Source organism: Magnolia sinica, chromosome 3 (genome assembly GCF_029962835.1).
Source record: "Magnolia sinica isolate HGM2019 chromosome 3, MsV1, whole genome shotgun sequence".
Lineage (NCBI taxonomy): Eukaryota > Viridiplantae > Streptophyta > Magnoliopsida > Magnoliales > Magnoliaceae > Magnolia > Magnolia sinica.
This window is the reverse complement of record NC_080575.1, coordinates 121795572-121821415: the sequence shown is the minus strand read 5'-3', so window position 1 is coordinate 121821415 and position 25844 is coordinate 121795572. Positions and strand designations below refer to the sequence as shown.

General features: G+C 41.2%; 4 protein-coding genes across 13 annotated transcripts in view; 2 read left to right on the top strand and 2 right to left on the bottom strand.

Moving 5' to 3' along the window:
- Positions 1–25844, bottom strand: part of LOC131241041 (UBP1-associated protein 2C-like) — a 67394-nt gene that overhangs the window by 38405 nt on the left and 3145 nt on the right. Inside the window, exon 2 of one of the 9 annotated variants that reach the window (XM_058239667.1) lies at positions 1436–1459. The exons of 1 other annotated variant lie outside the window; for it this stretch is intronic. The gene's annotated coding sequence lies outside the window, so the exon portion shown is untranslated. 7 more of the 9 variants (XM_058239663.1, XM_058239659.1, XM_058239660.1 and 4 more) reach the window with 7 other exon arrangements.
- LOC131241044 (senescence-specific cysteine protease SAG39-like) lies at positions 740–8319 on the bottom strand. Of its 2 annotated transcripts, XM_058239671.1 has the most exons (3): positions 8010–8319; positions 1584–1976; positions 740–1459 (listed from the first exon to the last, which is right to left on the bottom strand). In XM_058239671.1, exons 1-3 carry the CDS (start codon positions 8044–8046, stop codon positions 864–866), a joined length of 1026 nt encoding a protein of 341 aa, XP_058095654.1. In that variant the 5' UTR covers positions 8047–8319; the 3' UTR covers positions 740–863. The 2 variants fall into 2 exon arrangements, with proteins under 2 accessions (XP_058095654.1, XP_058095653.1); XM_058239670.1 differs by lacking the exon at positions 8010–8319 and having other exon boundaries at positions 1584–2512.
- LOC131241351 (senescence-specific cysteine protease SAG39-like) lies at positions 4276–5805 on the top strand. The gene is made up of 2 exons (XM_058240168.1): positions 4276–4702; positions 5213–5805. The coding sequence occupies exons 1-2, from the start codon at positions 4276–4278 to the stop codon at positions 5803–5805; spliced, it is 1020 nt and encodes a 339-aa protein (XP_058096151.1).
- On the top strand, positions 16536–18298 carry LOC131239139 (uncharacterized). The gene is made up of 3 exons (XM_058236696.1): positions 16536–17088; positions 17185–17276; positions 17678–18298. Exons 1-3 carry the CDS (start codon positions 16536–16538, stop codon positions 18296–18298), a joined length of 1266 nt encoding a protein of 421 aa, XP_058092679.1.

The window sequence follows — 25844 nt, the reverse complement described above, 5'->3', positions numbered from 1 at the left end:
TGTGATGGTGATAATCGGGTACTCGGAAATCAAGCATGCATCATTCATTAACTCAAATTAAACAGTAAAAGTGCATTGACCACTTTTATGTCGCTGGGTCGTCAGCCCCAAGGTCAATTTGGCTGAATGATGATTCCGACCTCTGATTAGTGGAGACTCGTTTGCTGAATTAGGACTGTAGGCTATTTTTAATTTCAACCATACATCATTGGCCGTTTGGAACACAACACGGCCCACCACTATATCGCTTCAGTCACGTTTTCATTAGTCAACAGGAGCGAGGAACCCTACTGTTTGCCCTGGTCTAACTCAGTGTGCTAATCCAGAGGCCATAGATCTTCGTTGAATTCTAGTCCACGTACTAACAAACGGGGGCTTTAGGACCACGGCACACTTCGTGAACAGGCCGGCCCATGCTCGACCGAAAGACACCACAACAGCACTACTCCTGTATAGAGAGCCCAAGGGCTGAATAAACAACATAAGCTCGACCGAAAGAAGATCCCCGAGGATATAAAATAAATAAAAATAAAAACAGGGGACGGACCACCCAGTACGTCAGGCCTAACCCACCACTGCATCTTCAGGCATATTAATTTAGTTATTAAATATCAAGCCGAGTGAAGTAAATATTCATCCTAGTCTTGGACTCGATCCGGCATGACTAGACATAGATGAGCCAGTCGATTTCATGTCATGAGCCCATAGAAAAGTAGATATTTGGATACTATATGTTATAATGGAAGTAACCTATTACATGTATGAGAATTACATAAAGAAGCTACACATTTCTACATTTCTTCATAATACTTTTATGATCAAAGCATGGGATAAACAAGCATGATACATGCAGCTAGTGAGGATTAAGCAGCGGTGGGATAAGAAGCCATCATGGCAATACCACATATCCCTTCTTTAGCACCAACATCCCTCTCCATCATTATGTATCCTTCTTCACCCCATGAAGTTCCCCATGAATTCTTCACTATCCAATACTTAGTCCCATCATCTGTCATCCCATATCCCACAGCCGTCACTCCATGGTCTAGTTCAGTACCACAATCTCCTGTAAATACACCGCTTGAGTAAAACTGGAAGGCAGATCCACTAGCATCAATTGCAACAGAAACGGGTTGGTTAGCCACAGCCTTCAACAGAGCTTTCTCACTGTTGGCCGTAACATCTTGGTGACCGTTGATCTTGGCCACAGGGTTGGCTTCCTTCTTGGAGTTGCAAGTGCCATCAACTGCCATGTAGGGGTACTTGGCTTCTGTTGTAAGTCCTCTGTTGTGTTGAATGAAATCAAAGGCGCCGTCCATGAAACCTCCTGCACAGCCTTGATCCTCACCTTTGGTATCACAATCCACCACCTCTTGCTCAGATAAAGAAAGCAACTTCCCTGTCTTGAGTTGTGTAATCCCTTCCGTGGCTGCTACCGCTGAGAATGCCCAGCAACATCCTATTTGGCAACACCAGATAGCAAGTTAGCTAACAGTAGGTAACAATTTCCTGTCCCTTTCTAGAACAAAGTTGCAGTAATGGAAGAAAATCAGCTAAATTCATGAGTAGGTTATAAAGCTTACCACATTGTCCTTGGTCTTTGATTGGGGTTACAGCGCCTTTCTTTCTCCAATCCATACTAGCTGGCATAGTCACGTTCTCATACATGAACGACTTGGCTCTCGGTACTCTTGTTTGAGTGGGCCTAAATCCATTACGGGTAGCCCTGAACTCCTCGTTGGTTTGGTCTGCAAATTCATTTACACTTAGCTTGTAAGATCGGTCCCCGGCATTGTTGAAGGATTCTATGAATTCCACATTGTCCTTGAATATCTTGAAACGAAGCTCTTTCTCAGTTGCATCCTTGTATGTGCGACCATATCGAGCCATCCATTGCTCGTGCCTGTCAGACATAGACACTTCCTGTAGAGTGCGGCCCATGGCTTGAGAAGCCCAGACTCCCAATATGAACAAGGCTAAGAAGAAAGATTTGGTTAAGGAAGCCATGGTGTTAGCTGAGGAGTGTATGGATGATCTGATGATGTGATTATGGAGGTGGATGTATACACTTACACTAAGCTGAGTTTATATACGGGATATTGGGCCCCACATGATTCACTCATCTCCATTGCTTTATTGTTACTGTGGTGAAGATTAAGACTTGATATACGTGCCTGATCAAGTGTATTGATTTCGATGGCTAAAATGACGTACATATTCTAATCTAACCCATCTTAAACTTAAATTTCGTGTACGTTGCGCTTCTCTATACTAACATTCTATAATTCTATAGTAATAATTGGTTAAAGGCGTGTTCGCTTTCACATACAGTGCGTTTGATTTTGCGGGAATGGGTCAGTTGTGTAGAACATCCAACCTGTGAAAAAGGGTGGATCACATCATAAGTATCAGCTGTTGTTAAAATCGGACCAATGACCACTATACTCTTTCGGTGGCCCACAGCCTACGTTGATTCAGAGTCAGACCATCGGTTACCGATTGATTTTGGTGTTCTAACCTGCCTGATGATTAGACCATCTTGTTTATTTTGGCTCCTGGTGATCTGCAGGGTGCGCCCCACCGTTTGAACGACCGGACTCTATTGCTCTGGCTGACACGTTGGCGGTAAAGGAAGTTCTGGTCCATGTACACGTCAGCACATGTTCCAATATGGTATACATGTGCCAGATCTGAGCAGTCCATCAAGTGGGCTCCGAAAATCAAGCCATTCCAATCATTAAATGGGTTAGGACACAATTGGATAAATAAAACAAGTTTTTTTTTTTTTTTTTAAATTATTTTATTCTAGTCTTTTAATTTGTTTCTTACGTTATGACCCACCTGATGAGTAAAAATGACAGATATTAATAGATAAAAACAACTCTTAACCGTTTGATTGTTTCAAAACCCACCTAATAATTAAACGAGACGGAAACTTGGGCCAGGGAACCTACATTGCCTTACACACGTGTACCAAGGTATTAAGCTGTTGCCGTCCAACAGGTGCGCCCCATCATGACGGTCAGACGCTCCAAATCAGGCTGATCTGACAATCAGGTTGGTAAAACTGTAGAAGTGATGTAGAGCGGGTCACGGATACTTTCATGTCCAAGATAGATCAGAGAAGGCCTGGTCAGAAGCAGAAGTCATCAAAACCATCAGAACTTTAAAACATGCATATCTCGCAAACTAGAATGAGTTAGTCGACGTACCATATATGATTTTGGGGTAGGATGAGCTACTTTAGCCAACCAACCCAGCTTTACCCACGTCAAATTTGCAAGATTCCATCATATCAACAGTCAAGTTCCATGTTTATTTCCATTTTTACTATTTTTAGTAAGTTTTAGTTTGATTATTACTCTTTATCTGTTGGGCTTATTTAGAAAAATTGGTAGAATAACAGGGTTAAGCACATAGGACACTTACTATAATAAATTTTAAGTTGCGAATTTTAGGGAGTTTTAGTTATAATTTAATTCATAAACTTATTCCAATCTCCGTATCCCTATTTAAAGGGTTGTTAACTCATTTATTTCATCCATCAATATTCAATCAATTTAATTCGACTTTGTAGAATTATTCCAAGTGTCGGTATCCCTAGCTTCATGGATTCGAAGTAGTTATGGTTGAGGAAGATGGTAATCGACCTCATCACGATCATTCCCTGAGTCAGGAAGGCAGTGAACGGTGGATCGCCGGATCCACCAGGGTGGGTGGCATCACTGACCATGGGGCCCACTTTGATGTATATGCCTTATATCCACGCCGTCCATCCATTTTAAAAACTCATTTTAGGGCACGATCCGATAAATGAAGCAGATCTAAATCTTTGCGTGTGTATGCTATCCAAGCCATCCAGAAGGTAGGCCCCGCCATTCGCATCACCTGGCACAAAAAATAGGTTGTTCTGCCAATCAGGTGGATCACATCATGGCGATGTTTATGTCCCTGCCTCCTAAACAGCTCAGATGTCGTACACGGTAACTAAACCTTGATAGTGCCATTGATATAGTATGTGTAAACAAAGGAGAACGTAGACGAAAGGAAGTCTGTCCCTGTACCCATCCACCCCATTACATTTGCCCCGGCACGTAGGATCTCTCTCTCTCTCTCTCTCTCTCTCTCTCTCTCTCAATAACAAGAAAGCAAGGGAGAGTAACGACTTCTGTGTGGTGCAATGCAATGTCTATATAAAGCAAAGCCTCTTTTGATTGTATGCATCCCTCCTCCATACATCCTCACCCCATCTATCACACCCTCTTACTTTGTACAATGGCTTCCATGTACCATTGTTTCTTTGTGGCCTTCTTCATCTTGGGAGCTTCGGCTTCTCAAGCCATGGCCCGGCGCACTCTCCATGACTCATCCATGTCCGATCTCCATGAGCAATGGATGGCTCAATATGGACGCACGTACAAGGATGTGGCTGAAAAGGAACAACGTTTCAAGATATTCAAGAGCAATGTTGAGTTGATAGAATCTTTTAACAGCGCAGGGGACCGATCATACAAGTTAAGCGTCAATGCATTTGCTGATCTGACCAACGATGAGTTCAGGGCCGCTCGTAATGGATATAGGCCCACCCGAGCAAGGGCATCAGAAGCCACATCCTTCATGTATGAGAATGTTACTGCACCATCTACAATGGACTGGAGAAAGAAAGGTGCTGTGACTCCCATCAAGGATCAGGGACAATGCGGTAAGTATTAAGTAGGCCATTAAACTTCACCTGCCCTCTACTAACCCTCATTTGTGACTGAGCTCGTCAATCTGGACCATCCATCAGAATGGCCAGCTCTGGATGGTCGATGGCCAAAGTCCAATTTTGAACCATTCAAAGAGTAGCCAACAGTTTCACTCAAATGAATGGGCAATATAAGTCTATCTTCTTTTTTAAACTTTCTAGGATAACATTACATTCGCCATTGACTTAATGGGGGCATTGCAGGCCACTTTTTAATGCATGGTTAATACCATAAAATCAATATGATTTTCCGGCAATGGTCTATCCAAGAAGTGGCAAGTCTAATGAATGGGCAGGATCAATGAGTAAATCAAGTGATGATCTCTTCTCCAACCGATGAAGAATAAGAAAACCCAAACAAGTTTCTGTAACATTGTTAATACACACACTTATCAAATAAGAAAAGGGAAGATGAGATTGTTATTTTGTGTTTTTACTAATTGTAGCTAAAATGTTTCAAAATAGGGTGTTGTTGGGCATTCTCAGCCGTTGCAGCCACAGAAGGAATTACACAACTTAAAACTGGTAAGTTGCTTTCACTATCCGAGCAAGAGCTAGTGGACTGTGACACCAAAGGTGTGGATCAAGGCTGCAATGGTGGCCTTATGGATGATGCCTTCGATTTCATTCAACACAACCGTGGACTTACAACAGAAGCTAACTACCCATACGAGGGAGTTGATGGCACGTGCAACTCCAAGAAGTCTTCCAACCATGCGGCGGAGATCAACAGTCATGAAGATGTACCAGCCAACAGTGAGAATGCACTATTGAAGGCAGTGGCCAATCAGCCAATTTCAGTGGCCATTGATGCTGGAGGATTTGCCTTCCAATTCTACTCAAGTGGTGTATTCACGGGTGCTTGTGGTACTGACTTAGACCATGGTGTGACAGCCGTTGGATATGGGACTGCTGATGATGGGACCAAGTATTGGTTAGTAAAGAATTCATGGGGCATTGGGTGGGGTGAAGAAGGATATATAAGGATGGAAAGAGATGTTGATGCTAAGGAAGGCCTGTGTGGCATTGCCATGGAGGCTTCTTATCCAACAGTATAGGAGATAATACATCATCCTCTACGTTTACAACCTTTCAGCTTATAAATGCCCTGTTCTATTATGTAATGTTCTTTAGCTAGAAAGTGGTCAGACTGCTCTAATATGTAATTACATTGCAATGTATGATCTTATTACCTCAATACAACCATCTGGCTTCAGATTAGATATCTGATCTTCTAACAACTTGGTTTAACCATCTGACCACAGGAGGCACGATATGGATATGGACGGTGAGGATCCATTCCCATGATCACGTGGGACACAGTGACACATTGCCAGTTTCAAGGATGTCAACAAACTTAATGACCATTCTTATAAAGCTGTGTTTGGATGGAGAAGTGATCAATCAAATTACAAATTTTCATCTCAATTTTAACGAGGAAACAAATTTCATAGCATTTAATTAGTAGTCTGCCAAGACGATAGTCCTCACATTGTACGGCAACTAACCTACCGGATGCTGAAAAAGTAGGCTTCGTACGTATAAGAGAGAGAAGTTTGGGGGGGGGGGGGGGGGGGTGGGTTGGTGTGGGCGGGCTTAAGGCCATGGCCAACCAACCAGTTTCCATCGCCATTGATGCTGGTGGATACACCTTCCAATTCTACCAAAGCAGTGTCTTCACAGGTGATTGCAGCACTGATCTAGACAATGGTGTGACGAAATATATATGGGACAGCTGATGATGGTACCAAATATTGGCTGATGTAGAATTCATGAGGCACACTGGATGGAGTGAAGATGGATACATATGGATGGAGAGGGGTGTTGATGTTAAGGACTGTGTGGCATTAACATGGAAGCCGCTTACCCAACTGTATAAATCATCAAATATCCCATTTCATGAAGTTCACATCGCATGTGTGTTGTTTTATACCTAGTAACTCATAATATTCATTTAATCCTTTACATGTACTTACCATAGATAGTTAAGATCCTTGAATCTTATTTATACACTAGCCTTGAGTTGGGAATCGGGACCAATGGACCCGTGGATGAGTTTAGACCGTTGATCCGATGGATGCTGATGTTGATAGACCACGACCTGAAATATATCCCCTTTTTTTTTCTTTTCTTTTCTTTTTTTCTTTTTTTCTGGAAAAGGAACTTAGAATCCTATTTCTTTTCTAAAATCCCACTTCAGCATTCCTCAAGGTAGTAATTCCGGGTAGTCACACGTGTCAAGCTGCAACAATATGGGATCGAGATTGTTGCCTGTGTAAGGGTCAAAGCATGGGAAAAACAAGCATGACTGCTATATGCGCTCAAGCAAGCATGTAGAAGTTGGAATTACAGATGTCGTACAAGCTGTAACAGTTGGACAAGGTATGCAAGCTCAATAGATTGCTATATGGGCTCAAGCAAGCATGTAGAAGTTGGAATTACATATTCAACAAGGCAGTGCGCACTTATAGCTTTGTGAAAATCATGTGTCTACCTCAAATCCATTAAAGTTGTGCTTGTTCTTTATGTGAATAACAACCTATTAATCGGAAATGATATTGGATATATGAGGGAGGTGAAGGTTTAGTTATCAACCACTTTTGACATGAGGACTTAAAAGAGGTGTCTTACATCCTTGCATTAGGCTCTAACGAAATTGAGCTGCAATGACCCTGCTCCTAAGTAGTTTACATAGTCAAGATTTTTGAGAAATTCTCCATCCATGGCCATTGCCAAGAACGCTAACATGCCTTTCAAGCACAACATTAGCCTATATGGAAATAACATTCCCAACATTCCTAAGAAGAGACAGGCAAGAGAGAATATTCTCTTTAAATCCATCACTGAGAGCCTTATATAAGTGATGTTGTATAAAAGGCAGGATATTGCTTTCTTAGTGGGAGTGGTGAACCAATACCAAAGCAATCCCGATATGAATCATTGAACAGTTGTGAAACAAATCATAAAACCTATGGGCATGGGAATCTATCTATCATTGGGTACACTGATGACTTTCATACAGATCTGGATGAGTCGTGTGTAGCAATCCATAGCAGGTGGTGTTGTCACATGGGACAGGCAAAAGTGCATCATGATCTAACAATAGAAACAGAGTATGCAGCGTCCAAGAAAGCAATTTAGCTTGGGAAGTTTGACTTTGAGTTTGGTCATTGCTTATTTATTGTGACAATACTAGAGCAGTTGCATGGTACAAAGAGCCACGTTTATAACGACGAGGCCAAGCACATCTATGAGGCCTCACCAATTGAGAACACAAGTTTCACGGCTTGGAAATACATATGGCCTTTTTCAACAAGTTTCAAAATTGCTCTAACTAGGAGAAGCAGCTACTACCTTCGTTGGTTACAAGACCATTACTTCACACTAACCCTATCCCTGTCATTTATTTGGTTGATCACCATTTTGCAGTGAAACTAACGGCCTACAAAACCTATCATTATTCAACGTTCCTCGCTTCCACTTCATTTTCCTAAGAGGCAACTACTTCCACCTAGAGGTGTACATGAGTCAATCTGAGCCGAACTTTGCCCAGCTTGGCTTGACTCGACCAGCTATAGTCCTCAGCTCGGTCCAGTTCAAGTGTCAAGCCGAGTTCGAGTTTGAGTGGGGTCTGACCGTCCGATTGGGCCATAGCCACCAGGCCGGTGGTCAGGTGACGTCTGCTAATCGGACAGACATTGTTTGTCACTCGCCACACCCCGGCTAGAGGGCGGAGGCAATGTGACTGATGAGATGAAGAGAGGAGTAGAGGAGACTCACCTTTCAGTTGTTGGTCGTCCGAACAAACATTGGAAAATGGAGAGAGAGGAGGAAGAAGAGTAGTCGCAGGTCAGGTGCTGGAGAACGGTGGGAAAGAGAGGAGATGAGAGTAGTCATCAGTCGTCATTCGAACACTGAAGAACAACGAGAGAGAGAGAGATGAGTGAGGTTAGGGTTTTAGGGTTGGACAAGCAGCCGAGGCGAGAGTTGGCGTTGTGGTTAGGTTTTTTTTTTAAAACTTGTTTTGAGCGACCGGGTAAATATTATATATACCCGGTCAAACAATTGATCCAAGCTAATTCAAGTCAAGTTCGAGCTCAAGACCAAGTCGAGTCGAGTCAAGCTAGGTCTAGGTCGGACTCGACTCAAAATGTTTCCAGCTCAATAAAACTGGATTGACTTCGCTCGAACACAGTTTCAATCCAAGTTGAGCTTTTCCGAGTCGATTCGAGGGAGCTAACAAGCGCTCTTTCTTTTTTTTTTTCCTTTTCTATCAAGGGCCGCGCTGACGCGTACCCCCTCTACCACAAATTATGATCCCAGATCAGCCCCATCCAGGTAAGTATCGAGCTAACAAGCTAACTCAACTCGTGTACACCTCTACTTCCACCATTCGCTTGGCATTTTATTACCTACGCTACACCACTTGTTGAGTTGGGAGTTACCTTGTATGTATACCAGACAATAATCGGGGGGGAAATGGGATGTAGCTTCTAACCTATCAATCTTGTGAACAGAAGCAGAAAAGAAATCACATGTTACATTCCACTAAAAAGTGGCCAAGAACGGTCGGGTCAAAGCTTTCTATATGCGTGGTTTTAAGTGACATTCCAACCATAGTAGGTCCCACCAGGCCAACGGTACAGATCATGAGAACATGCACACAGCAAAATGAAAAGCCTGTGTAGCTTGCAAAACCTCAGTGGCATTCTAATTCCACACTACAATCTCAAGTGCCAAACACAGATCCCTTACCCTTACCATTGCTATGTTGTGTCCCACTTTCCGCAGCCACAAATATTCCCTTCAAAAGGAGTCTTAAACTTCTAAAATAATGATCCGTCTAAACCTTCTAAATAATGAACTACAAGTGGACAATTAATAAGAAAAATATGGTAACCATATAAATTTTAATGGCTGCAATTTTCCTCAATCTAAGGGATTACTTTTCTTCCGCACGCTCAACTAAATTATTCCTCAATAGATAAACAGTCCTAATTACTGAATATATGGGGCCATACTTGCCAAAGCGAACAGCAAGAGTAAAGTTTTTTATTGATGGAAAGCAAATGGTAAAACAAGGAAATCATTGGTCTTAGGAAAACTATTTTAAAAAATGGTCAACTATGGAGAAAAAAAATCCTCAAATGATTTGTTAATTTTAGTGTACATGATTTCCACATAAATGTGAAAGGTAAATGGTTTAAAAAGTGAGAATTCGTCTTTTAAAAGGGGTAGAAATCTCAATTACAGGACAATGGTTTAAAAAAGTGAGAATTGTCTTTTAAAAGGGGTAGAAATCTCAATTTCTTAAGTTCTAGATGAAAAATAATGACATTTTCTATGAAAATCTGATAAAAAGGAAATTGATTTCCCCCAATCATTGGCAAATGAGGAAAACCATCACATCTAAGGAAATCAATTTCCTTTTTCTCATTTACAACAATCCAAACAGCTCTTAAGGGCACTTCCATCTACTAGCAACAAAAGTTTTACCAAGTACAAATAATTCTGATGTTCCCCAATTCCCCATCAGATGGTCAGGGTATGGCCTACCCATGACAGCTGTGGTGGGTACCACCGTTAGATAACAGGCTCAGACATAAAAATCCCACTTTCCTTGATCTGTATAATAGCACCTCCCATATTTAAGAGAACAGGTAAGGATTGGATGGTTCTTCTGGTTTGAGAACTAACTAGAAAATTAAATAAATAAATAAAATAAAATGGCCGATGAATCAAACGCTCTTCAAACTAAAATAAAATTCAAAGCTGCATAAAGACGTCAATACAGCAAGGAGATCTTTTACATTCTCTTTTCCCCTCCATTCAATTCCAATAAGCTCTAATAAGTGGCTTTCATACTTTTCCCTCCACTATTGTATTCCAACAAACTGTAGTCTGTAGCCTCCCTTCTTCGGTGAGTACTTTGATTCAAACCCAAGACATCAATCTGGAAGGTGAACCTTCTAATGAGCTACGGCTCCAACTGGGCTCATGCCCATTGTCAATCAATCTCATTATCAAAGTGGTAAGTTTCAACCTGATTTAAATGGCAATTTGACATTCTTGCCCCTGCCGCCTGACACAGGTTGCCAACCAATCACTTGTATGACTGCAAGAAGTACTGTTTTGGGTAATACATGGAGAAAGTTGACCACAGCGAGAGAAGCACCACAATGATAAAGTAAATGGAGTTTTAAGTGGAGGATACACAAGTGCAAGACATCACAGTAGAGAAACCAATCATGCGAGCACTACCACTCTTATCAATCATTCCATTGGAGCCGTCTCAAGTGTAGCAAGAAGGTAAGATACATAGGGCCGTCCTAAGGCAAACCTGTGTAGAAGAGAGTCACTGATGGCACATGATTTTAACATGTACAAGACGTTGCGCTTTGCCAATCACCTGTCATCTTTTTCTTTTTTTCTTTTTTCCTCCTTTCTTCTAAAGAAACAATGTCATCCTTTTCTTTTTCTTTTTTTCTTTTTTACTCCTTTCTTCTGAAGAAACAATGTCATCTTTTTCTTTTTTCCTTTTTTATTTTTTCCTCCTTTCTTCTGAAGAAACAATCTCCCTGGTGAGATGCAGAAGTCAACGTATGTAGTCCACCCCATGCGATCCTCGTAAATCTATTAAGCATGTCTACCATTAAGAAAATGCAGTATCCAACACCGACTGTCATCCCAACCACACTTGTCTTGTTCTCTGGTTTGCTGTAGTAGTTTTAGAAAGTTTCAGGATAAATAGTAGATAACAGCTTCCATATTTTTCTCACCTGTTGCAACTAGTCTTCTCCAAGCCATGGCTCGAATGCAATCAACATAAACAGCTACGGTGTCCCAGCCAGTGTTGCAGTATCGGTGTCAATACATGTATCGCACCCGTGGGATATAGAAGCATATCGGTATCACAAGGGGAATATTGCATGTATCGTACATTGTATTGCTGTTTAAGGGAATGATTGGGAAAATGATAGAATTTTTCAATGAAACTTGAGGAGATGTTAAAAGAGTCATGGTTACACAGTCAAAACACCACAGAAAACAGTTATGCAAAGGAAGTTTCCTTTTCACAGGGTCCTAAACTAAGCACTATATGATAGAAGTGATGTAGTTATATCCAAAATGAGCTCATCTAATTCAAATACCCCACAACTAATTCATATTAAACCATTCAAATAACGGATCCTGATTTAGATCTATGATGAACCAAAAGTAGCACTTATTTATCAGACTATCAGATTGGTGGGCCAACAATTTGGATGGTATAGAAGTCATACAATATGCAATGCATATGATCAAAGAGTCACCACCATTTTTTATATGGTGTTAGACTGACATAGTTTATTCTAAATGGGAAAAGAGACTCTGATACTCCGGGAGCATGATGGATTTAATGCAGGCACTTGGAAATTGCACACATGGCGTACATCATCATCTACGCCTTATCCCAATTAATTGGGGTCAGCTACACGAATCCTGTTCCTGTTTGGATTCATGATGGAACTTATGGCATAAGTTCGATGCCAGCTGCCAACTTGATGCAACCCTCCTTTATCCAAGCTTGGGACAGGCAATGAAAGCACAAAACTCCCACAGGCGCAATGTAATAGACTATTACATAGGTTGATTACAATCAAGCACTATCTAATAATCCAGTACCAATAGTCAAATTAAACCGTCCAAATTATGGTAACCAGTGTAGATGTTTAATCAACCAAAAATTAAGCTTTTTGATTATCTGAACGTCAGATTAGTGACATTTATTGGACAATTAACAATGAAACTATTCAACAGCCCTGTTTCCACAAACTAGTGGAAATGAATAAGAGGTTAGGATTGTTCAACAAATATGATATTTGGACTGTGTTTTGGCAACAGTGTGCTGCACAATATAGTCAGTTTATTTAGTGACATTATTGAACAGTTAACAATGAAATATCCAACAGTCCTATTTCCACAAACAAGTGTCAACAAATCAGAGGTTGGGATTGTTCAACCAGTCTGATCTTCGGACTGTTTTGGCAAGACGCTGCTGCACGATTTAGTCAGTTTTATTCGAGTCAATATATGCAGTGGCTACTAGTTTTTTGTGCATGTGTATCAAGTGTCATAGGCAGCCTGAGTACCATATAACTAATAAGAGGTGCCATGGATGACAGAGCCATTTAGAAATTATTTCAAATTTGCAAACGTGGCATGCAAGTAATTCAAATCAAACTGTCCAGATTATCTTTTGTACCTTAGATGATCATAACCTTAAAATTAGGCTTATTTCATCATCTGACAGTCAAATTGGTGGACATTTATTGGACAGTTAAGAATGAAAGTATCCAATGCTTTTGTATTAAGAAACAAGTGTCTACGATTCAGAGGTTAGGATTGTTCAAACAATCTGATTTTGGGACTGGGACTTAGTGATGAGCATTCCACAAGTTAATGGGTTTAGTTTGAGTAAATATATATATGCCACGTATACAATTTCTGAGAACCAGTGTATCAAGCATCATACACTGCCTGAGTATCATAAAACTCCCCTTTCTAATGTGTGTGTGTGTGTGTGTGTGTGTGTGTGTGTGTGAGAGAGAGAGAGAGAGAGAGTATCAATGATATCATCTCCAGAAAAAGGGACTTCAGTTTTTATTTTCCATTATTCTGGAATTTTCAGAGGGATTAGTGTATCATCTCTATCGAATATCGCACATATCAATGATACAAAGGAATTCTATAAAAAGATTCTGGCAATACATTGATATCGTGATATATCATGTGATACCATCAACATATCGTACAACACCATATTTACCGTATAGGAGACATGCTAATGCATATGCATTTTCACACCGGGCTCGAGTGGAGTGGCCTGTGGGATGCAGGGGCATACTCGGGGTGAGCAGCCTGTGCGAGGCGAGCCCCACCCGTGTGAGGCGGAACCCATTTAATGTGGGGCCCATGAGGGGGGTTCAGCCGAGGACCTAACCCTATGAGATAAAGGGATTGATTCAATTCACCACACTCTATCAGTTCGGGCTTTTAGAGCAAGTGGTTAGTTGTCTTACATCAAAGTGGTATCAAAGCGGGAGGTCTAGTGTTCGAGACTCCTCACTGGGACACACGCGTGAGACGCGGCGGAACCCATGTGATGTGGGGGCCACAAGGGGGGTTCGACCAAAAACCTAACCAATGGGATGTAGGGCCTAGGATATGAGATAAAGAGATTGATTCGCTGAGATGCAGGGGCAGCCCAACCATGTGAGGTGGGTAGTTCATGTGAGGTGGAACCCATGTGATGTGGGGCCCACGAGGGGGGTTTGGCCGAGTACCTAACCCATGGGATATAGAGACTGGGCTATGAGATAAAGGGATTGATTCGGCATGCTCTATCAGTTCAAGCTTTTATAGCATGTGGTTAGTTGTCCTACATCACATACGCTACCAATAATATCGGGCAATATATTGGCCGATATTTTCAATACCATCAACACTGGTCCCAACCCATGCATGTACATGGTTTCTTCAAACACGGCCCTGTGTTCTATTTGGCTTTTTGTAATTGCATACAACTAACAAAAATTCTCCTATGATGATGGTTTAACATGTCTCTTTCAGGAAGAAGCGGCAAAAGGAATAATCGATGCAGAACCCCTACAGGTGCGGGCTGCCTCTCCCGCAGATCAGTTCTAGGATGGTGAAAACAACCAGGAAGACGAGCTGTTCAGGAAGCGCCTGATTGCTACAATCCAGAAAAAAGAAGTGGATAAGAGACGCTATTGGCCACGTTGGTCGTGCCATATGCCTATCCTTTAGGGACTGTCCTAAAGACTTCATCGCCCTTTTCCAATGCGTGAAAGCCCGCGACAGACCCCTCCCAATGCCGCGAACACCCAACAAGCACACCGCCAAGTCCCTCAACAACAGAGAGCTCTTTCCAAATGCGGCGAGTCCCACATTTAGCGCGGACTATGAAGTTCAGGGAAGGTGGGGCAGTATAGTTTCCATATGAAGCTAATATCCTGGAACGTGAGGGGAGTGGGATCTAAACAGAAACGGAGGCTCATCAAATTCTCTTGTTCGCGTAGTCGTCCAGACGTCATCCGTATCCAGGAGACCAAAGTCAACCACTTCAGCGACACCCCACTGGGATCTATATGGAAGTCCAAAGATGTCAAATGGGAGGTTTTAGATGCTTCAAGCAGCGCAGGTGGAATATTGGTAGCCTAGAACAACGTCAGATGGGATCTCCTCCTGCTGGACCGGTCTCTTTTCGGTCTCAGTAATTCTGAAAGACATCTCTTCAGACCTGCAATATCTAATTTCTTCTATTTACGGCCCCAACTCAAAGAGCAGCAAAACGGAATTCTGGGAAGAGTTGACTAATATCAGATCCCGCTTCTCTAGTCCCACTTGCTTCACAGGAGACTTCAACATGATCAGAGCAGCAGAGGAAAAATCTCATGGCAACAAAGTTTCTCCTGCTATGAGAACCTTCTCAACTTGGATCGACGATCAAGAACTTATCGATCTCCCCCTTCTGGGCTCTCGCTTCACCTGGTCCAATGGCAGAGCTTCCCCTACCATGTCCAAGCTAGACAGATTTTTGGTTTCTCCAGATTGGTTGAATGTTTTTCCGTCTATTTCTCAATCTGCTCTCCCGAGAACCACCTCGGACCATTGCCCGATCCTCCTGTCTGCCGAGGAGATCAACTGGGGTCCTAAACCGTTTTGTTTTAATGCTTCCTAGGTCAAAATTAAGGGATTTCGCAATCTGATAACGGAATGGTGGGGAAGCTTCACAGTCGACGGTTTCGCTGGTCACAGATTAGGCATAAAGCTCAGAATGTTGAAAGATAAACTCAAGCAATGGAAGATCCAGGTTCTCCATTCAAGGCAATTGGAGACGGACGACATCATGAATGAGCTGCAAAAGATAGATGTGGACATTGAGAGGGGAGATTCATCTCTGGCAACGCTGGCTCAAAGAATCCAACTGATCCAATCCCTGTCAGAAAGGACTTTGGAAGACGAAATATCCTAGAAGCAAAAATCCAGAGTAAAATGGATAAATGAGGGCGACAGAAATTCTAAATTCTTCCACAACATGGCCAGCATGCACGCCCGTTCAAACAAGATAACCAGCATGGTGATTGACGACATTTGCGTTGAAGACAAAGAAGCCATTACAAATGTCGTTGTTTCTCATTTTAGCTCTCTTCTCAATTCTGCTCATCTCAGAAGGCCCGGTTTGGACAACTTAGCGATAAACTCAATCTCAGCAGTAGACGCAGCTTCCCTTGAAGCCCTATTCACTCCTGAAGAAATTAAGCTGGCGATTCTCTCGCTCGGGGGAGACAAAGCTCCCGGCCTGGACGGATTTCCTATTTTATTTTTTCAACTCTTCTGGGACATGATTCATTTGGACGTCATGGAATTCTTCCAGGAGTTCTACGACAGAAGCAGACTCTCTGCTGGTTTGGGTGCTACCATTCCCAAAATGGCAGGGGCAGCGTCCTTCAATCACTTCAGGCCGATTAGTTTAGTTGGGAGTCCATACAAAATTCTGGCCAAAGTTCTATCCACCCGTCTGACGAAAATCATCGGCAGTATCATATCTAGCAACCAATGCGCCTTCATCCCCGAAAGGCAGATCACTGACTGTGCTCTAATTGAAAATGAATGCACCGACTCCAACTTCATATCAGCGACAAAATCCATCTGCTACAAATTAGACATCGAGAAAGCCTACGACCATGTAGACTGAGACTTCCTGCAATACATGCTTCTCAGAATGGGATTCGGAGCCAGATGGCGAAGCTGGATAGGGGAATGCATCAGCTCTGCTAGATTCTCAGTCCTGCTGAATGGCTCTCCTTTTGGATTCTTCAAAAGTTCAAGGGGCATCCGTCAAGGGGGCCCTTTATCTCCTTTCCTCTTCCTCATAGTAGCTGAAGCGCTGTCTAGGATGCTTCAAACAGGGCAGGAAGCAGGGATTCTCAAGGGCATAAGCATCAAAGGTATGGCTGATCCCATCTCACACGTCCAATTCGCTGATGATACATTGATTCTCATCGAGGCTACTCAAGAGAGGGTCAGCAATCTTCTTACCATCACCAACTGCTTTGAGGCAGTATCCGGGCTGACAGTAAATTTGGCTAAATCTAAGCTTATAGGGGTCAACATGGAGGAAGAGGAGATTAGAAGATGGGCAGTCCTCCTCGGTTGTTCGTCGGCCTCCTTGCCATCCACTTTCGTCAACCTCCCATTGTGCTTGGGCATCCCTCCAAAGTCCTCTTGGGACAGAGTAATTTCCAGATTCGACCACTTCCTCGCAAAGTGCAAATGTAAGTTCTTATCGCTGGGGGGTCGCCTAACTTTAATCAAGGCGGCCCTATCAAACCTCCCCATTTACTTAATGTCTCTATTCAAATGTCCCCCAGCAATTCTGAAGATTATCGACAGCAAGAGGCGTGATTTTCTATGGCACAATAAGGGAGAGGAACAAATTCCACCTGGTCGAATGGAAAGCTGTGTAAACATTACCATCAGGGAGGGGCGGGAATCAAAAATCTGAAGCTTATGAATTGCGCATTGCTAGGAAAGTGGATTTGGAGTTTGGGCACAAAAGATTATAGTCTGTGGAATAAAATAATCAAAAGCAAATACGTCAGATCTGAAGGTGGCTGGTGGTGTAAAGCCTCGTCCCGCTACAGGGCCTCGGCTCTTTGGAAAGGCATCACCTCCATGAAAGAGGAAGTCACTAAAGGAGTCGAGTTCCAGCTTGCAAAGGGATCTAACATTCGGTTCTGGATAGACAGATGGGTAGATAATGTCCCGCTAAAAGATAAATTCCCGAATATCTTCTCCCTTGCCCCAAACCCGACAGTCTCGGTTGTTGATTCCTATTCAGTTGTAGCAGAAAAAATCATCTAGTCAGTGGAATGTCGGAGAAATCTCCAAGACTGTGAGATACAGGAATTCGTGAACCTTCTAGATTGCATCCACAAGGCCTCTCCTCATCCTTCTACGGAAGACAGTTTGATATGGACGAACTCCAAATCCAGCAGATTTTCTGTGAGATCCTTCTACAGCCAGCTGGACCAAGTTCCTCCAAACCATATCTCTCACTGCAAGCAAATATGGAAATATTCGGTCCCGCCCAAGATCATCGCCTTTGGTTGGTTGGTTACGAAGAAAAGGATTTTGACAGTCGATAATCTTAGGAAGAAAGGGATGTGCTTAGTAAACATTTGCTTGTCCTGTATGAGGTCGGAAGAGTCAGTGGACCACCTATTGCTCCACTGTCCTTTCATATCATCCATTTGGGACGAGTTCCACGCCTGCTTCGGTGTTAACTGGTGCTTCCCTGATTTTGTTGCCTCTCTGTTTCACGCTTGGCATGGGGCTAACTTAGTAAACAGCGGTCCAGGCTGTGGAGAATGGCCCTTCTGGCAATATGGTGGTCTGTTTGGGAGGAAAGGAACGGCAGGTGCTTCAGGGACACCACTAATTCTGCTCGCCTTATATCCTCTAGAGCTAAAAGTCTTATTGTAGAATGGGCTGTGAATGTTGAGTCCCTTAAGGACTATAATCTTCTTTTTCTGGGCGTGTAGTTCGATCTGCCTCCTCAGCAGATTTGTGCTTTCTTTCTCTGTTTTGTTCTCTCTTTTCGCTCTTTTTTAATAAAAGTTATCTTTTAAAAAAAAAAACAAAAAACAAAAACAAAAATTCTCCTATGAGCAAAACATTCAAGTGAATTCAAAGATCATTTACATTCAAATTAGCAACGTTTCCTAACATGGGGCATTAACTATCCATTTACAAATTACATAAGCACCGATCAAAATCAACAAATTTTTACTGAGTTTTCGCTAGGGGAAACCTCTTTCCAGAATTCAAGATGTTAAGAACAAGAAAGACTATTTGATCCCCACTGCAAGGCTCAGAGTCACCCGTAAATCTCGTTAATTTTCACATTTTCCAAAATTAAGCGGAGGTTATAAACAATAGTTCAATATTGTAGGATCCATTGAACATACTAATGTACTTATTGCATTCCTAAAGTAATTGAAAAGTAAAAAAGCTACAGTATCAAACACCTAACCGCCTCCATACATTCAACATAATAACATTCTTCCCCAACTCACAACAAATAGAATTTTATTAAAGAAACTTGAGAGCAAAACAAAAGCAAGAAAGACAACCCCAAGATGAGACCACGAAGCTGATGACAAGCAGTCGGAGCCTACAAATTTCAGTCATCTACATTCCACAAATCCTCTTACCCTTCTAAATCGCATCTTGCAAAGACAGGAATAATACCTTTAGCCCAAGCCATAACATTACTACAAGCATGAAGAGTAACCTGTTCTGCCAGCTTAGATTTGACATGACAACCTCCATTGTGCCCCTTTTATACTGCCCACAAACCCACTAACAAAGCTAACTTCCATAAAGGTTTCCTCCTATCAAATCACTCATCACTCCATGTTTCAGAAAAGGCCCCAAATCAAACATGGATTCATTCCCACATTCCTGCTCCAAGTGTGATTCATTGTAGGAAAATTATCCTGCCCCACGAGCCACCTGAATGCAATACCCTAGGACCATGATATTGCCAAATCACAGCAGTGGGAGCCACTTTCTTTTTTTTTCCCTTTTATTTACTTTCTTTCTTCTTCTTTTTATGATGAATGGGAGATTTTAGTAAGGTAGGCCTAAAAAAGACAGCTGCACGCCAAAACAAGAGCCACAATGGCCAAAGAAACCTACAGAAACACACATACACAAAAACAGGCAAGCCCCAAGCCCAGATACAGGATATACAGCAGCCAAATTTGGCAACTACTACCTACTGAGAGAACCTGGCAGAGACTCGGGAATTATAAGTTCCCTAAGATCAACCCCTTCTCTGGCAAACAAATCAGCTGGATTGTTGGCTGAACGATAAACAGAACTTGCATATAAGGAAAACTTGCGTCTCTGAGTTCTTCAAGCATGTTAGCCGCTCTCCAATAATATTGCCCCGATTTATGCAAGAGGCAGTGGGGGCGCTGGGGACCACTTCCCCCTACTAGTTTCTCAAGTTACAGAATGATTTTACAGAGAACCTACGTGCCTATAATAATAGAATGAGATAACCAGTATAATCTAACAATCTTCAAGTCTATGACAAGTTTAAAATATTCTTACTCTGCAGTTCTAATACTTCATCACAGTGTCTACCAGATGACAAAGGTGCTGATCATAGGGAAGTCAAATAAAATACAGAACAACTATTATAAACTTGCAGGGAATATGCACCAGGGTATAGAAAACTTTTTCTAAAGCAAGTATAGGAAACTTAAGTATCAAAAATAAAGTACAAAAACAACTGATAATATTTATTAAATAATCACCTCATATAAATAGATGTGCAGGATGCACACTTATACAGTAACTATACTATTTGTGCATATGTACAATATATATACAATTAGTAATTCCATGTGCACTACACCAATCTGTACATAGTATATACCCCAATGCAAACATCACTGGTCACGCTGTCGAAAGCAACACAATTCATCCAAGAAACGTGAGCCGTATATATCCTAGAACAACACATTGACTTCCTATCAGTTGCATTTTTCTTCTTTTAGACCATTAACTTGAACAATGACTCCATGTACCTTCTTAATGAGTCTGCCTCATGCAAATACAAAAAAATAAATAAATAAAAAATACAACATTGGACAGTTCATCTTAGCAAACAGCATGATTGCACTGAAACATGAGTGTCTATATCCTGAATGTAGGATTGAGTGGCCAATGTCACGTTTATTCAACATTGCTCAAGTATTTCCGACACTAAACATAGCAGACACAACAAACAAGTAGATTGTCAACTACCAAGCACATAGAAACAGTAAGGACTCTTTAACTAATTGTGGATAACTAAAAGTAAAAGCAGAGCTGTCCATCATACATCCGTGAACCAGATGGCCCTGCGACAAGGGAATCTAGGATGGAGGATTCGTGGTATCTCTCTAGATCTGGCAAAAGCCACGCCATACGACTCCGTCCAGGAATCTGGAGCTTCCCTTTGACCAACAGGTCCTCAAAATCATAACCAGAGGTCCAGCGCTATATTCACCCTCTTTTCCTTCTTTGTTCTTTCTTCTTCTTTTTCTTCTAGTATATTTTACCTGAATGTTAGGTAGTCTCATCACTACACACAAGTGATGAGCTAGCTTGCATTGAGAATGAGGGGCCCTCCGAAGGACTTTTTAATATCCAATAAGGATGACATAATCATGGCCAATGCACAACATGCATGTCCCAATAAAATGTAGAGGAGAACCAAAGCATGGTGAAACACAAAACATGCACAGAGGTAGAAGAAACAAAGAACAAAAGGCATAACCACGCATGGAAAATCATGCAAAAGTCAAAACAAATATGCATGTGCAAAGTAGATAAGTTGGAATTTATATAAGTACTAATGGATGGCTCCTGCACTATCAAAGAAGTTAATAACTTCTATATACTAGACTACTTTCCTCATGTTCCACAACCAACCATCACAAACAAACCGCATCGTAAAGGCAGAGCACAGAACCAGCCAGAAAAGTTTGGCAAACGATTCATCAAAGTAGACTACATGTCTGATTCACCACAACCATTTAAAGCATTCGCGCCGAAGAGCTGTGTCATAAACCTGAATCACACACCCATCATAACTCAATCCATCATTCTACATTTTACAAACAAAATAAAGTTCAAGCATCTGCACAGTACAATCATTAAGCAACACAACTAGACCTATGCTGCGGTAGCAAAGTAACATACAAAAATCCACCCAAACACCAACAATGAGCAGAGATAGAAAACACAGGGAAAAGCAAAACAGATTTTATAACCACAGGAAAAAAAAAAAGGGAAGGAAGATGCTAGAGAAAAGCATTTAAATAAGATGACTAATTCAGGCTGAAAAAATAATAATCGTTCCTAAATGTAATCATAAATCACATGAAGTATTACAACAAGCATCCTGACACTCGAAGAATAAAATCATGAATCACCAATAAACAAGCAAGCATCTCCACCTTTAATGGTGATAAGGTTTAGAGTGAAAAGCTTATTAACCAAACCACCCCCATGGTCCAGGAACCAGGATATACGATGCAAATCCTTGCATGGGTTGTCAAAGACTTCCCTTCCCGATTCAATCCCTTGCTCAATGAGATTGAATTTTCACAAAGGGTTAGCATTGAGTTTGTATCTTTTTGCATTCATTGCAAATGACTTAACTAGTCATTTAGAACAAAAGATCCCATGGTGTATATTATTTGCAGATTAATTTTGAGTAATGAAACAAGGGGGAGGATTAAATGTATGGATGGATGCTTTTTTGTGGTTTAGAATATAGGCGGTTTAAAATTAGTCAAACAAAAACAAAGCATATGAAATGCAATTTCAATAATAATAGGAGCGGAAACAAGGACTTGGTCAAGATTGATGACCAAGAAGTACCCCAATATGACCACTTCAAGATCTTAGATCGATAATTCATGAGAACAAAAGATATTAAGAGGATGTTGCTCATAGCCTCTCGAGTTTCCCGTCTCATAACAATCAAATTGAAGGGGAGGTTTTAAAGGACAGCTATAAGATGAGCCATGCTTTATGGATTATAACATTGGGTAGTCAAGTAACAACATATTCATAGAATGAATGTAGCTGAAATGAGGATGATAAGATGGATCAGTGGCAAGAGGACGAAGGATAAAACTAGAAAGGAACACATTCGAGGGAGCTTAGGAGTAGCTCCAATATGCAAGGACCTGCCTCTATCATCTAGTGGTTCAGGAATTCTCTTTCAAGGCAATAGGGGTTTGATTTCCCTGGGGGTAGGGTAGGGTATTACAAAAGGAAGTCAATAGGCCTAGAATTGATTCTTCCTGGGTCGATGCCAGAGCGGTTAGTGGGGATGGCCTGTAAATTCGATGGCAATACATCTATGCTGGTTCAAATCCAGCTCTGCCCAATAATTCACTGATTCATGGGAATGATACAACTAATTTGTCCTCCAAAAATGCTTGCTATAGAGGAATTAACAGTCAACTTTTTCTGATAACGATCAATGAATTTATTTTGATTCTACATATACATGTGTTGAATCTTAGCAACAGCCTAGTCCATAGATATTTGGGCTGGAATTGACAAACAATCTATTCCATAAATATTTGGGACCGGAATTGACGAACAACCAATACTCATGTTAGTGTTATTAGTGTTACATGGAAATCTCAATGGAGCATGGGCAAGTGGTAAGGCAGGTTTTTGTCCCGTTACTCAAGAGGTTCGAATCCTTCCATCCCAGACCGATTGTATCATAACAAAGATATTTCCCTTTTCTTTAACATTACACTCTTTATGAGGAAAGTAGACATAGTAGATTGAAGACCAGGAACTACACTGAACCACTGGTTAGAAGGGGAGCTGGTTAAGTTGAAGACAATAGAGGAGCAAAGGGAAGGCCCAAAAGGACAAGTGGAGTAAGTAAAGATATGATGACCTGTGATTTGAGGAAGGATATTGTCCTTGACAGATGGACTGCAAAATAAGATTCACATAGCCAACCCCAATTAGTTGGGATAAGGCTTAGATAATCGTCATCATCTAGCCTAATCCCAATTGCTTGAGGTTGGTTACACAAAACTCAGCCATTCCACCCTATCATTGAAATCAGATTGTCATGACTCATGACAAAGTAGTGGCGAAATTGATACCAGCTGCCAACCTGATGCAACCCTCCTCCATTTGGGCTTGAGACTAGCAATGAGAGCACAAAACTCCCACTGGTGGAGTTTAGGATGAGGCTTAGATGACGATCATTAAATAAATAAATAAATAAACAAATAAATAATGACATCAACAAGGAGGCATTAGCAATTATATATGACAATGATCTGGGTGTCATAGTTACTCATCCAAGCCGACCCCAATAAGTCAGGATAAGATTAAGGCTTAGATGGTAATGATGAGTTACTCATCAAAACATAATTTGAGGACGAGCAAAAGAGCAGTCTGAAACATTCAGGTAGAGAGGTTCAAAGGTCAGAAACCAAACTATAGAATCATAGCTACAAGGTAATGGGAATAAGACTGTCCTATATCTAAACCTGCAATGTAAATCAAGTGCATAAAGAAAATCTTGAAAGCTTAACTTCCATAGTTCTGTATTAATTCATTTTGTAGCTTAGAAAAGCATGTACAACAGCATATATTAAATAATACTGAATGCAAAGAACATTACGCACCACACACTAGCATAAAAGTGAGGTTGTGCTCTACCTTGACAAAACACATGTACTGTACCCATCACATATGTATACGTGTGGTGAGGGTGCATGAAGTGCATTGTTCAAGTCAAATACAAGAAAACTACTGCACAAAATATCACATGTGATATAAAATAATACGCAATACTCTACTTTTTATTATAGTACTATTAACATTCCATTCTCTGCATTCTATCAGTCAACGCATGATATCATGCGTATCACTACAACAATCACACATTTAGAACAAATATAATAAGCAAATTGTAAAGGTGCAAGATTGCCAAACATAATAGCACAACACCATATGATGGGGGCCTTAAAGTCTACAAATGAAGAACCAAGGTTGGGGTGGGACCCACAAGTCTTCTCCAGGCTCCACAGGTCAACCAGCCACTTACAATCCAACTAGGTGATGCGGTTGGGCCCCCTTGAGCCCAACAAGCGCACACGCGCTTTTTGTTGAGAAAAGTCTTTTGCAGGGGGTATCTTTGTAACAAGTCTTTTGCAAGGGGGTTTTTGTAATATGTTTCTTAAGTCAATCGGGTAGCCTTATATAGGGTTTTCTTGGGGAAAAATAAAGACATTGTAAGCTGATTTTCTTTGGAAGAAAGAACTTTTCCTTAGTAGAGGTGCCGACTCCTCTTCCTCCTCTTGGTGCTGACTCCAAGACCACCACCAGTGCTGATTCCAGTGAGATCTATCCCTACCCCTACTCTAATCTCCTCTTCTAATCTCCCACATCCTTCTTCTTCTCTTCTAATCTTCACATATTCTCTTAAAACCATTGGATTTCCGTTCTTTCTATTATTTTCTTTATTCTTGTTGCCCGTCCACTATCACCATATTTCACGATAAAGGGGCACATAACCAAATCCCAGCAAAAATTAAAAAAATAAAAACAAAAACAAAGTTTGGAGTTCCCATTTAGAAACAATCTCTGTATAGCAGAGACAAAAGGCAGATGCTCCTGACAAAAATAAGCAACAGAAAAAGGCTACATGGACATGCAAATTGGAACAAAATTCTTGACCTAGTCTTCAACCCAACTCAACAAACTCTTGGCTCTTTGTAAGTTGTCAGCTTCTTATATCATGTATGGATATGCTGAAATTAGAGGTTTTCCTTGCACAAATTGTTAATGGTAACCCAACAATATGAAGCAAAAGTGTTCAACCAAGGTTCCATACAAACATGACATGTGACAAAAAACAGTCCGTCAGCAATTGTAGTGCAATAACAAGGATATAGGCTAACGATTTGCTATATAAGCTACAGCATAAGGTGGACAACGCTCCCTATTCAATTATGTGGCTGAGTTGAGATAGCTTGGTTAAAGTCAAATCTTTTTGTTTAAACACTTTCCAAATTGCAAAGAGAATTCAGCAATGAGATTCATGAGAACTGTGGGGATTCCTTTTCTAATGAATATGGTCCCAAATTATATGGCTCTACAATAAGGAAGACATGCTGTCCACCAAGGCTAACATGTACAATCAGGAAAGACATAATCGCGATATTTTATTTTTTTAAAGGCGACATAATCGCGATATTGCGAGTAGAATTAAACTAATCTGTTGAATCCATCAAAATCAAAACATAGACCGTACCAGCAAAAATAGCATCCAAGAAAGTAACAAGAAAAGGGGCAACAAACATGTAGAACACAGTTATAGGATGGCAAAAACAAGCAAAGTTATATTTGACAGTATCAATTCCTCCTAATTCAAGGGGAGCGATGTAGCCCAAGACCCCAGGTAAGCCAATGTAAAAGT